The 14,494-nt window shown below is 45.1% G+C and overlaps 1 protein-coding gene across 5 annotated transcripts in view; it reads right to left on the reverse strand.

Moving 5' to 3' along the window:
* Nucleotides 1-14,494, reverse strand: part of stk36 (serine/threonine kinase 36 (fused homolog, Drosophila)) — a 61,825-nt gene that overhangs the window by 20,345 nt on the left and 26,986 nt on the right. For all 5 annotated transcript variants that reach the window (XM_059954059.1, XM_059954060.1, XM_059954061.1 and 2 more), the window contains 5 exons: nucleotides 10,757-10,862; nucleotides 10,155-10,305; nucleotides 7,563-7,678; nucleotides 1,703-1,810; nucleotides 165-257 (listed from right to left, as the gene is read on the reverse strand). In XM_059954059.1, coding sequence (XP_059810042.1) covers nucleotides 165-257; nucleotides 1,703-1,810; nucleotides 7,563-7,678; nucleotides 10,155-10,305; nucleotides 10,757-10,862 — 574 coding nt within the window. The remainder of the gene's footprint in view (nucleotides 1-164; nucleotides 258-1,702; nucleotides 1,811-7,562; nucleotides 7,679-10,154; nucleotides 10,306-10,756; nucleotides 10,863-14,494) is intronic.

Genomic DNA, 14,494 nt, shown 5'->3' on the forward strand with positions numbered 1-14,494 from the left:
TGCATCCAGTACCTAGTCCTTGGAGGGGGGGGGGGGGTGGTGGTGGGAGGAGGACTGAGTATCTTACACGTGGTCCAAGGAGGGGCGAGGTAAATAGTGTGTGTGTGACCTACCCTGACAGTCAAGCAGGTGAGACTGCTGTCTGATTTCCGAGTGAAACTCACCTGACTTTCCAAGAGCCCAATCAAGTTTGGTAAAGCCTCGTCCATGACGAGCTGACATGTGTCTTTACTGACATTACAGCAGGAGTAGATAACCTGAGAGAATGGAGGTAACAAACAAAGTAAGTACCTGTGCATGTCTCTCTCTCACACACACACTCACACTCTGTCTGGTGATGCGCATTCCTTCCTGCTCAATGTGGGGACCTGTACACTGGCAATTGTCTCTCAGTTCCCCTCACTCGGGGAGATATTTACATTGACTGGTGACTCAGTCCCTCTCTTGCTGGTCTGTATACAGACCAGTGTCACTCAATTCTGTTCTCTTGGACAGATCTGTACATGGATCAGTGTCTCTCTCTCTCTCTCTCTCTCTCTCTTCCTCCCCCCCAGCATCCATCAGTTCTTCTCTCCCGGGGGAGATTCGTATACTGAATGGTGATTCGCAGAGGGAGATCTGTATACACTAACTAGTGACTGTTAGTCAGGTGCCTTTCAATCCTTCTCATTCAAGGGGAGAACTGTACACATAGAAAACTTGGATGAACTCAGCAGGTCGGGCAGCATCCGTTGAAAAGAGCAGTCAACGTTTCGGGCCAAGACCCAATCCTGACGAAGGGCTTGGCCCGAAACGTTGACTGCTCTTTTCAACGGATGCTGCCCAACCTTCTGAGTTCATCCAGCTTTTGCACGTGTTGATTTGACCACAGCACCTGCAGTGTACTTTGTGAGAACTGTACACTGTCTGTTGTCTCTGAATGAGTCTCTCTCATAGGGAACTCTGTATAATGACCAGTGTCTTTCAGTCCCTCTCATTTAAGGGGGAAAGCCAAATGCTGATCAGCACTTCTCAGTCAGCCTCCCTCGGGTGGGGGGGGGGGGGGGGGGGGAGGATCTATACACTGACCGATGTCTCTCAGTCCCTTGCTCTCAGAGTGAGATCTGTACATTGACTTCTGTCTCTTGGTCTCTTTCTCTCAAGGGAAATCTATACCCTAACTAGTGTTTCCCAGTCCCTCGCTCTCCGAGGGGGTTGTCTGTACACTGAACAATGTTTTCGTGCCTCTCTCTAAGCATAAGATCTGTATGTACACTGATTACTATTGCTCAGTCTCTTGCTGTCAGTGAGGTCTGTACACTGACTCGTGTCTCTCAGCCCCTCTCACTAAGGGGCAGATCTGCACACTGACAAATATCTCTCAGTCCCTCTTTCTCAGCAGGTGATGTGCACACTGACCGATGTCTGTCATCCTTTCCTCTCGGGGCGATCTGGACACTGGTGTCCCACAGTTCCTCTCTCTGACCTGCACACTGACCTGGTGTTTTCGTCCTGCTCTCTCAGATGGATAATCTGTACACTGACAGGTGCCTCTCAGTCCATCTCTTTCAGGGGTTGATCTACACACTGTTTCTCAGTCCCTCTCTATCAGGGGAATATCTGTACACTAACCAGTGTCTCTCAGTGTGAGAGCTGAACACTGACTGTAGTCTCTCTTTCCGGGGGAGACCCATACACCAGAGTCCCTGTCCATGCTCCCTACCTTTAGTGTGTAGAGCACCAGGGTCTGGTCTTTGATTCCATTCAGGAAGTTGTTCGGTTCCTGTGGCTTCTCTGTGGGAAAGAGGTGGTTGTTCACATACTGAGTCACCTGTAATAGAGAAAGAGGCTCAAACTTCTCCCATCATTCGCAAACACACCCCATCCTGTTGTCAGCCCCACCATCCCAAACCTCCCCCCTCCCCTGCTCCCTGACAGAGGTTCCAGCCCCACCCTGACATGTCTCTGACCACCTCCCTCCATCCCCAACCTTCCTGCTTCCTGAACCTGTTCTCGGTCTTTTCATCTACCCCACAGATAGTCTGTCTCTCTAGCTTCTCACTTGCCCTGCTGGGCCCTGCTGTAGAGATCTTGGGAGTCCCTAGAATTCAGTGTACAGCCTCTTCAATCCTGTCAAGTCTATGCTGAATATGATGCACCATAAAACGGATTCCTTTTGACACACTGGCCTTCACTGAATGTGGCACTGAGTACAGAAGACATGACACCGCGTTACAACTGTACAAGACATCAGTGAGGCTGCACTAGGGAGTACTCTGTGCAGTTGTGATGAAGGGTCTTGGATCGAAACGTCGACTGTTCATTCCCATCCACAGATGCTACCTGACCTGCTGAGCTCCACCAGCACATTGTGTGTACTGCTCTAGATTTCCAGTATCTGACGTACCTCGTGTCTGAAACTGAATCCTTTCTGCCCGCATGTGGCGTGTACAGAAAAGCCTTTCACTGTATCTGGGTGTGCGACAATAATAAACCAATACCAATTCCAATCATTTGTCTAACAGCCTCTTACATGTCTCTATTATATCTATGTCACCACTACCACCCCGGCAACAAATTCCAGATACCCACCAATCTCTGTTTAATATATAAAAAAAACAGTCCCACACATCTCTAAACTTACTCTCACCTTAAATGCATGCCCTCTAGTATTGGACGTATGAACCATGAGAAAAAGGATTCTGTCTACTCTACTGATGCTTCTCATAATCTAATGAACCTTTTCTACATCCTCTCTGAAGCTTTGACACCCTTCCTGTAATGTTTCGACCAAAACTGTACCCTATAATGGGGAGTGTTGTAGAACAGACAGACCCTGAGATACAGAATTATGGTTCACTGAAAGTGGAGCTAGGTACACAGATGGTGAAGGGGGTGTTTGGCACACTGGCCTTTAGTCAGAGTACATGAGTTAAGAGCCGCATTACAGCTGTACAAGATGTTGTGAGTACTGGAGCACTATGTGTAGTTCTGGTCACTCGGCTATAGGAAAGGTGGGATTAAGCTGGAGAGGATGCAGGAAAGATTCACCAGGACGTTCCTGGGACTGCAAGGCTGGAGTTATAAGGAGAGGTTGGACAGGGCTGGTATAGGGTAACGTAAGGGGTGGAAACATTGGCATAATTCACAACCACCCTCATTGATTTGGGGCTCACTTTAAGAGGCTGGTCTGACATGATGACATAAAGTTTTTCACTGCACTTAGTGTTTGATATTTAGTGGACAACAAAGGAGATGTTACGGTTTTCCTTAAACTTAAAATGCCTCTGCTGTGTTATTTACTAAAACCTACACTGGGTGACCTCGATGCTCCAGGATGATTCCAGAGTTATTCAAGATGTCGACCACTTTGATATTGCCAGAGTTTTGGAAGTAAAATGCCATCACTTGATTTGCACAAGTCAAGGCCCAATTCGCGCTGCGAGAAATCTCTGCGGACAATGTGCAGCTTAGTAGCTTCATGGCAGGGAATGTGGTGAGCCTGCTTGAACATCTGACAGAACGTGTTAAACATCACACACTGAAAACCCAGCTTTTACTGTTGGGAGTCTCAGCATGCCAAAGGTGCCTCCTTTGCTCGGTCTGGGAGATGCTGGCCTTCAGAGCTAACAGAACACATGATGTCTCTCCTGGGAAGTCACCACTGTTTTATTTTTAAAGAACTCTTTGTGCAGCAAAAGCCTGATCCAGTTCGCACAGCCCTCGCTAACATACCTGTGAATGACTACAGAGAGCTTGCTAAAATTTCTGATAGTCTACATTCAGCCAGGTAGAGGTGCATGTTTACTTGCACTACATTTTCTCTGAACCTTTACACTTTATTCTGCATTATTGTTTTACTTTGTTCTTTGTCAATGCATTTTATAGTTAATTGAACAGCACACAAGACCAGCTTTTCACTGTATCTGGGCACATGTGGCAATAATAAACCAATAACACTGAATCTTGTGGCTATATCCCCTAGTTCTAGTTTCAACTGCCAGTGGGAACTACATTCCTGCCCCTTTCCCTTTCATAATTTTATATGTTTCTATAAGATCTCCTTTCATTCTTCTGAATTCCAATGAGATCTCTCAAAGGCTAACTCTCTCATCTATGCAAAAAATCCTAGACTCTTCTATCAATGGGGACATTGTATCAATGTTCACTCCATCTACTTGTCAACATCCAAGAGGTTTCAATGAGATCCTCTGTTCAACCCATCTGAGTACAGGGCCAGTGGCATTGAATGCACCCTGTATGTTAACTCTTCATATGTTAACTCTTTCATTCTGGGATCATTCTGCTAAATCTCCTCTGGATCCTTTCTAGAGCTAGCTCACCTTTCCTTAGATACAAAGCCTAGAACTGCTCGATATTTCAGATAAGATCTGTACATCTTGTAAAGCTTCAGCAACACACCCTGGCTTTCAGTTTCCACTTCTCTCGAAATTAATGCTAATGTTTTGTTTGCCATGCTTACTACTGACTCAACCTGCAGGTTAAATTCAAGAGAATCCTAAACTGTGACTCCCAAATCCCTTTGCACCTTGAATTCCTGAATTCCCTCCCCATTTAGAAAACAGTCAACATCTTTATCCTTCCTACCAAAGTGCATCACCCCACAGTTCCCCACACTGCATTCCACCTGCCACTTACTTGCCTACTCCCCCAACCAGTCTAATTCCTTCTGTAGGCTCCCTGACCCTAGAATATAAAAACAGGCCTCTGGAAGACTAGATGCTGGGAACAGACTCTCTTGAGAGCCCATAGTCTTCTGCTTGCCTTGCAGTGTGCGTAGTGGTAGTTAATAGTGTTAATCCTCTGCCATCCAGTTAGCCACTCCCACATGGGAGGAGTTCAAATAATGTACAAGCAAGGTTATCAACAGAGTTCAGTTGAATATCCTGCAGGTTGGTGTCCTGGTGTGCTCTGCACTCACTCTCCCTCAATAACAAACACAACATGGTGTCAGAAGTGGTTGATCGTTGATGAATTGGTGCTACAGGCCAAGTGAGATCCCCGATAAAAAAGAATTTACAGTGAGACTGTTCTTGTTTACATATCTCTATGAACAATATCCAGAGACTTAGTAGCTTAAACTGACTATGCTAGTTTGCTAACTGTATGAACCATGAGGCATCGGCTGACAAAGGGCCAGGGTTGCTAGGAAATGCCTTCAGCTATACCCCAAAGTGCATATGCTGTAATAATCTGTGGGCCACTAGCCTGGGAAAGGGCACAGAGACAGACACAGCAGAGCAATCAGTCAAACTCTCAGGGAGAGAAAAGACTTTCGCAGTCCAAATAAATAAAATAACAAACAGGAAAATGGAGCATATACTTGCAGTACCACATCTACTGAGCCCCCTGAGACATCTGATTGCTCTAAAACAAGGGACTTTGAAAGAAGACAGACACTTTGAGAGATTTAGAGTTGCAAGCAATCTCACTCAGGCTTCAGAAGAGCATCACGTAATCACACTGATATACTGCATGGGCGGCAAAGCAGGTGACATCATGGGTGGATTAGGACTGACAGATGCTCAGAAAAAGGAGTACAAAACAGTGCAGGATAAATTCAAAGAGTATTTCACAGGAAAGTAAAATATGATATAGGAGAAAGCAAACTTCAACTCCAGAAAACAGGAGCCAGATGAAACTGTAAATGACTTCATCTAGCATTGTATACCGTCAGGCAACTGTGCATATGGAAATCTGAGAAATGAGCTCATTAGAGACGGAATTGTTGTTGGGCTACTTGACACCAAATTGTCAGAGCAATTTCCATTGCGGGCAAACCTCACACTGAAGAAAGTTATTACTATGGTCAGGCAGAGTGAGAATGTTCGTCAGCAACAGGTGGAACTCAGGCATGAAAATGATACTGAGGTAAAGCTACAAGCTGTACAGAAAGAAGGGTACAAACAAGGTGCGGTCAGAAAGACTCCAGAAAGAGGTGACGGTAGAGCTCAGTTCAAACAAAACAGAGCAAAACAAAGAGCAGGTAAAATGTCCAACTGCAAGAGATGTAGCAAGTCTCTGGTCCATGTCCAGCAAAATAAGTGAAATGCCACCAATGCCATAGAGTCAGCCATTATAAAAACCAGTGTCACAGTTCTTCAGGAGGTCAAAGAAGATCAAGATTTAGAAGAAGAGAGAGCTTTCATTGGGGTTCAAGATTCAAATAGACAAGGTTGGTGTACTATAGTTCAGTTGTATAATGAGGCAGTAATGTTCAAAATGGACCCTGAGCAGATGTCACAGCTATCCCTAAATGTCTGTTCACAAAACTGGCGAAGAAAACAGGCAATACGCTAAACCCAACAAAGAAAGTGCTCACAGGGCCAGGGAAACACAAGCACACTGTGTAAGGAACGTTTACCGCTTCCATCCATAAAAATAAGAAACAGTTAAAAGAATCTCTTCTCACCAATCCTGGGATGACAAGACACTGAGAAGCTGAACCTCATTGCAAAGCTGGATTAGCTAAAAAAATGTTCAGTGGCAGGAGAGCTACTTGGAGTTGTTTCAGGCCTGGGGTTATTGAAAGAAGACTACCTTATCCAACTGAGGCAAAGAGTGATACCATTCTTATTGGGGAGGGGGGGGGAGAGACAGTTATAATGTTGGAAATTCTTTTTTATGTTTATATAAAGAGCATAAGTTATGTGCTATAGGTAAAGTGAACTGAATTGTTCTGTTTCAGTGACTATAATTTCAATGCAGTTTTTTCAACAAGTAGTACGTACCTAGTTTTCATTTTTTTCAAGATGTTGTGGTAGTTACTAATGTTATTCCTACGCCACTCAGTTAGCCACTCCCTCATGGGAGTTTACATACTGTACAAGCAGGGGTAGCAATAAAATTCAGATGAGTATCCTGCATGCTGGCATCCTGGTGTGCGCTGCACTATCCCTCAATACCAAACACAAGTGTACTCAGAGAGTTGTGCCTGTCAGATGACAGCACTGCCCTCACCTGGTTGGAAGTCACACCACCTACCAGTCAACATTTTGCCCCTCCCAACTAATCAATGCACATTTAACCACTGGCCACCTTAATTGGATTAACCCATCTAGCACCAAGCTGTTGGCCCCCTGGTGAATCACCTGGGCTGGACCTGCCAGCCCCCTGACCTACAAAGGGTGCGACATGTACTTGGCTCGCTCTCTTTTGCCATCCTCGAGGGATCACCCTGCTTCACTCCAGGCAACGGCACTGGAGACACGTGGTAAGCTGTACATTGAATAGAGTTGTGGGAGCATTTCTTGTTGTCCCTTTAGCAAAGAGCTGTGCCTGCCCAAGTCAAGGGCGGCAGGTATTGTAGTTACTTTTCCCTTGCTTATATGTGTACCTGTACTCCGTCCCCACACTGTTTTCCCGTGTATTGTACTGCAGAACCGACTTCTCCCACGTTCGTCTATTCTAAGCGTGTTTGTGCGAATATTATAGTTGCTTGAGTTGTTCCCAAGCTTTTTCTCCCCTTGTATTATTACAACTGTGTGTCCAGAGCTCTTGCCTTTGAGACCCAAAGAATCTTTCTCATTTCCATCACAACAAACAGTGTGTCCAGATGTTACCTTGCACTTGGATTCTTGACAGCAATTTCCTCCTGGTGGGACGTGGCAGAGAGTAGCCACTGCAGCAGTGTGCACAATCTGAAGGTGATCCTGGGACTCCGAAAACCCTTCCAAACCTGTGAAAACAAGGTAGGCACAATGGAACCAGCAGGGGTTTAATTTGGTGTTCTGATGCGTCTCCATCTTACCCTCACAGGGAACAAATCCAGACTTCACAATCCCATCTCAGTATTACTCTGGGTCAGATACGGGTCCACACCAAACCAGGAGCAGCACGCACGGTTCCCAGCTCAGGGTCCGCTAGGCTAGACCCACACCGGGGGCACCATGCATGGTTCCTGGGTCACACTCACATAAATAGCATCTTACACGATTCCTGTTTTCATACCCTCTAATTTAGACCTAGAGTGGTAGCATCATGAACGGTTCCCATCTCTGCATCTCTTGGTCAGATCCACACCGGGACAGACTCAGGGTCAAACTCAGTCCAGGGGCCTTGTGCACAGCTACTGTCTTTAAGATGTTGGAAAAGATTTGTAGCTCGAGTTGAGGATGTTGTCTGTGAGTAGCTCGCTGAGCTGGCTTGTTAGCCTGCAGATGTTTCATTACCCAGCTGGGCAACATCATCAGTGCAACTTCGAATGAAACGTTGGTGATCTACAATGTACTCAACAAGTTCCTGTTTACTTATCCCTCTGGCTCAGACCCACACTGGGAGTACCGTGCATGGTTCACCTCTCTATATTCTCCAGATCAGAAACACAATAGGAGCATCATGCATTTGTTCCTGTCCCTGTATTCCCTGGGTCAGACCCACTCAAGCAGCAAAGTGCATGGTTCCCATCTTTGTATCCCCGAGTCAGACCCTCACTGGGAGCACTGTGCACGAGTGGGAATAATGGTCTGGGAAGAAGGTGAAACAAAGTTAAGATGGCACTAAATGGCGACTCCCTTGCTTGCATCTTCAGAAACAGCCCTATTTCTATCTTTGATATGTCTATTTTCCTTTTTCAAGGTTTTTTTTTTGAAGACCCTGACCTGGAGTTACACTCTGACTTGGGTTCTTTGCAGGAATGGGACCTGCTCTTGGGGCCTCACAACTGGCCACTTTTTGATATGCTAAGAACACAGCCTGGAAGACTAGCATGCCTTCAGGGTGCCGGATTTCCGTGGCTCTGGAGACGGGTTGATTCAAGGCTGGTGCCCCTGACTGAGGCTTCGTGGGAGAACATGGAAAATCAGGAGCTGTGTGTCCAGAGACCTGAGCCTTTCCAGGGCCAATTTTCTGGGTGCAGGGCTGGAAAAAGCGACAAAACAGACTTTTAACATTATAAATCAACATGTCTCCCTCTCACTGTGAAACGGGAACACCTCTTTTTCCCTTATTAAGGAGAGGGAGAGCCTGTGGTATGTCGAATTACCAGGTGAATAAGTAGTCTTTGGGGTACTGCAAGTCTGTGTCTTTACTGATGCTTTGCTGCACATGTGAGTGCTCGATGGGTGGGATGCCGATGCTTATTTTCCTGCTGGTGAGGAAGCGGGGTTTGTTGCTTTGCTGCTGCTTACATGGGGGGGGGGGACAGCTGGGGGCTGGCTTTGGGGTTCTAGGTAACTGTCATTCATTCTTTGGGGCATGTGGATGTTTGCGAAGTAAAATAATTTCAGGATGTATACAGTCGGCCCTCCTCATCCGCAGATTCCGTATGCACGGATACAACCAACCAAGGATCAGGAAAATCTGTAAGTTCTCTCTCCAGTACTCATTGCTTGAGCATGTACAGACTATTTTTTTCTTGTCATTATTCCCTAAACAGTACAGTATACTTACATAGCATTTACATTGTTTTAGATATTATAAGTAATCTAGAAATGACTTAAAAGTAAAGGCAGTCCCCAGGTTATGAATAAGTTCCGTTCCTGAGTCCATCTTTAAGTCGAATTTGAAGTCGGAACAGGTATATCTGGTATTATTTCGCGCAGTTAGTCAAATGTTTTTCTTAGTATATAGAAAATATTTTACCTTTCTATGCATATAAAACACTTAAGAAGCATCCGTATTTCAATAATTAAACCACTGTGTTGCTTAGTAATAATTGTAGTTTTCATTGGGGCAGGGCCTTTCATATGCTCCATTAAAATTGTTCCGATCGTTGACCGATTGTAGCCCAACGCTTTTCCAATGACCGATGGCATTTCACCTCTTTCCGATCGCTTTATTACTTCCACCTTATTTTCAATCGCGATCGTGATTATTTTCATGAACAGAAACACTGCGGATTCAGAGCTGCAACGCCAGGTTCTAATGTCCACCGCACGGAGAGACGTTAAATAAAGTCCGGGGTTCCACTGGGTCCTAAAGACCACCTGCACTGATATACATGTTAAATAAAGGACTTGAGCATCCACGAATTTTGGTATCCGCAGGGGGTCCCTGAATCAATCCCCTGCAGATAAGAAGGGCCGACTGTATCGTGTACATTTCTCTGATATTAAATATACCTATTGAACATCAGAATTTCTCGTCTAATATGCTGGAAGCACATGCCCAGCCAGCTCTTCCCGGTAAATTGTGCAGACACTGTCACATACTACCTTGCTGCTTTGTGGGTGGTGGCTGCATTTCCCGGCTGCCCTGCAGCAAACTGTCCAATACAACCTGGTGCTCAGACAGCAGTGACTCATAAACCAAGCGAGAGGAAGCCTGAGAGGTTCGATCCACTGCCTCACACAGGACGATGAGACACTGGGGGCAGAAAGAAGAAACATGGGTCACAAGTAAAATAGATGCACTGTATTTCCACAGTAAAACACTGTGAACCTTCCTTCACATCATCCTATCACACACTCCATGTAGGATACAAAATGAAGCTCCCTCCACCCATTGCAGCACACACTCCCAGAGTCAGACATAGCGTGAACATTCCTCCACACTGTCCATCACACACTTCTGGGGTCAGGCACAGGGTGAAGCCCCCTCCACACCATCCCATTATACAACTACCCCCAGAGTCACTCAATGTAAGGCTCCCACAATACTGTCCCTTTGACAGATCGAAGAGGACAGTATGTGTTCCACACTAAGTCCCAGAAGGGAGAGGAAGGAATTAGCTTGATGTTCAGTTCCTGGGGGGTAGTGGGGGAGGGGGGGGGAGACAGGGTACCTGCCACATTATCCTACTGCCTTTTTCACTTACCGTGAGAGCTTGTTCCTTCAGCCGCGGTTCCTGGACGGACCCCTGTGACACCAGCCAAGGGAGGAGTGACAGGAACTGGGAGGCAGACTGGTCCAATGCCTGTATCCTGGGAAGAGTCAGAAGGAACCAGTGAGGATGGGGAAATGGTGCCTGGGGCTGCATGAACCACTGTCACCGTGTGCCTGATAACCAGATTCAATCCAAGCAATAAGGCCATCTGGTACAGGAGCAGAGCAAGTTCATCATGTTATTCATTTCAAGTGCTGTGTTCACCTACAGTACTGTGTTAACTTCTGAATCAAAATCAAGTTTATTATCACTAACATATTAAATTTGTTTTTATGTGGCAGTAGTACCTGGCAATGTGTACAAAAGAACTACAAGTTACATAAAGAAATATGAAAAAAATCAAAGTAGTGCAGAAAGAGAGTAGAACAGTGAGGTGGTGTTCTTGGATCATTCAGATAGGGAGTCATGGTAGTACAGCAGTTAGCATGATGCTTTTACTGCTCAGGATGGAGTCTGAAGTTCATTTCTGACATCATCTGTGTAGACTACCAGTGAAATGCATGGGTTTTCTCCAGGTGCTCCAGCTTCCTCTCACAGTCCAAAGACGTACCAGTTAGTAGGTTAATTCTTTATTGTAAATTGTCCTGTGATGAGGATAGGGTTAACTTGTGGGCTGCTGTGTGGAAACATTTCCTCACAGCTGCACAGACCACCCATTGCTCTGAGCAGGAAATTTCTTACACAGCCTGAAAACTACGCGCACATTATACTCACATTATATAAAAGAAAATTCCAGCCGCGTGGCAACAAAGGCTATGTGCACAGCCGTTATTTCAGTTATTGCGCACTGTGCATCTATTCAGCTGAGAGGGAAAGGTGCTGGGCAGTGTGGTTCAAAGGGCTGGAAGGTCCTATTACACACTGTATCTCTAAATAAAAATAAAAAGGTAAAATAAATTCTGGAGGTGCAGGGGAAAAGGCTGTTCCTATAACATTGACAAAGTGTGTCTTCAGGCATTCTCATTGTCTTGGAGAGCGAAAGTCCTTGATGAGGAATGCTGGCTTCCTGAGGCATTTCCTTTTGAAGTTGTCCTCGATGGTGAGAAGCTAGTGCCCGTGATGGAGCTGGCTGAGCTTACAACCCTCAGGGATTTTTTTCTTGATCCTGTGCACTGGCGCCTTCATACCAGATGGTGGTGCAACCAATCAGAATGTTCTCTGCAGTACACCAGTAACAATTTGCTACAGTAGGGGGCAACATAGTAGCATAGCAGTTAGTGCAAAGCCTTACAGCAGAAGCTGTAAGATCAAGGTTCGATTACTGCCACTCTCTGTAAGGCATTTGTACATGCTGCCCCTGACCCTGTGGGTTTCTTCTGAATGCCTGGTTTCATCCCACACTCCAAACACATGGGTTACGGTAAGTGAGCTGTGGGCATGCTATTTTGGCACCAGAAGTGTGGTAACACATGGAGGCTAACCCCCCCCCCCCCCCCGTGCAGCCCTCGCTGACTCTGATTTCACAAAATTATGCATTTCATTGCAACATACAACATGTTGGAGGGACTCAGCAAGTTAGGCAGCAGAAACAGTTAGTTGATGCTTAGGGCTGAGGCATCAGGACTAGAAAGTGGGAGAGGGGGAAAAGCCAGAATAAGTTGGTGAGAGGAGGGGAAGGAATACAAGTTGGCAGGTGGTAGGTGAAGCCAGGTGAGAAGGATGATAGGTGGGAGGGGGATGAGGGATGAAATGAGTGTGGGAGGTGATAGGTGGAAAAAGTAAAGAGCTGAAGGAGAAATCTGGAAGGAGGAGGAAATTGGTAGGAGAAGAAAGTGGACCATGGGAGAAAGGGAAAGAGGAGTGTAACCAGAGGGAGTTGATAGACAGGCAAGAAGCAGTAAGAGGGGAAACAGAATAGGGAATGAAAAAAGAGAGAAGGGGAAGCAGGGAGAAATTACTGGGTCAGAGACATCAATGTTCCTACTATCAGGAAAGAGGCTATCCAGTTGGAATATGGAAGCCTTGACCCAATATGTTGAAATAGGAATGGGGAATGGAATTAAAATGATTGGCCACGGGCAAATCCTGTCTGTTGTGGACAGAGCAAAGGTGTTTTGATGTTCAAAGTTCAAAGTAAATGTTATTATTAAACAACACATATGTCACCACATAAAACCCTGAAATTCATTTTCCTACTGATATGCTCAGCAAATCTATAGAATAGCAACCATAACAGGATCAATGAAAGATCAACTAGAGTATAGAAGATAGCAATTGTGCAAATGCAGATATAAATATACATAACAAGAACATGAAATAACAAGATAAAGAGTCCTTAAAGTGTGGTTGTGGGGACATCACAATGGATGGGCAAGAGGGTGTAGCTATTCCCTTTTGTTCAGGAGCTTGATGGTTTTAGGGCAGTAACTTGGACATAGTGGCACGAGTCCTGAGATTCTTGTACCTTCTACCTGATGGCAGCAGTGAGAAAAGAGCATGGCCTGGGTTGTGAGGATCTTTGATGATGAATGCTACTTTCCTACAACAGCTACAACTTACTGTTCACAAAGCCATGTTGACCATCCCTAATCAGTACTTATCTATTCAAATACTTACATGTTTGTTCCCTTAGAATACCTTCCAATAACTTTCCCACTACTGATGTCAGGCTCACTGGCCTTTAATTTCTTGGTTTATTCTTAGAGCTTTGCTTAAACAATGCAATAACATCAGCTATCCTCCAAACCTCCAGTACCTCACCCATGGCCAAGGATGTTTCAAATATCTCAGCTAGGGCCCCTGCAATTTCTGCACTTGCCTCCCACAAGGTCCAAGAAAAAATCCCGATCTAATTTGCCTCAAGACAGTAATCACCTCCTGCTCTGTGATCTCTTTCAGGCTCATGACCTCACTGTTGCATTGCCTCACATCTATAGACTCTAACTGTCTCCTGATCAAATACGGATGTAAACTATCTATTTAAGACCTCCTCCACCCCTTTTGGCTCTATGCTTACATCACTTCTCTGATCCTTCAGAGGACTAACTTTGTCCCTTGCTATCCTTTTGCTCTCAATATATCTGTATATCACAATATATCAATACACCCTCAGCCAATAGGCTGGTCCTGGACTAATTTCCACTTGGCATTATTTACTTATTATTATTTAATTATTTATGGTTTTCTATTGCTATATTTCTACACTATTCTTGGTTGGTGCGACTGTAACGAAACCCAATTTCCCTCGGGATCAATAAAGTATGTATATAAAGTATGTAAAGTATATATAAATACTTGCTGTGCACTTCCTTCTTTTTCTTAACTAGGGCTTCAATAGCTCTCAAAAACCAAAGTTCCCTAAACCCTAAACAGATCCTTCATAGTTCCCCCCGGAGAAATATGAACTATTGCGAGAGAGAGAGAGAGAGTGAGAGTGAGAGTGTGAGAGTGTGAGAGAGAGAGACAGAGAGAGATATGAAGCACAGAGGCAGGAACATCTGCTACAGATAAGAGAGTGAGACTGTTGATTTATGTATTATGGCTTCTTCTTTGTATATTTGCATTTTTCATATTGTATTGCTTAGTTTACTAATAAACATCCTTAGTTTTCGGTACCACCAGACTCCAACGGATTCTTTTATTTCTGCTGGTCTGTAAACCCAGTTACGGGGTACGTAACACTATCCTTTTCCACAATCACCTTGAAACTAATGGCATTATGATTAATAG

Source organism: Hypanus sabinus, chromosome 29 (assembly GCF_030144855.1).
Source record: "Hypanus sabinus isolate sHypSab1 chromosome 29, sHypSab1.hap1, whole genome shotgun sequence".
NCBI classification, from domain to species: Eukaryota; Metazoa; Chordata; class Chondrichthyes; order Myliobatiformes; family Dasyatidae; genus Hypanus; species Hypanus sabinus.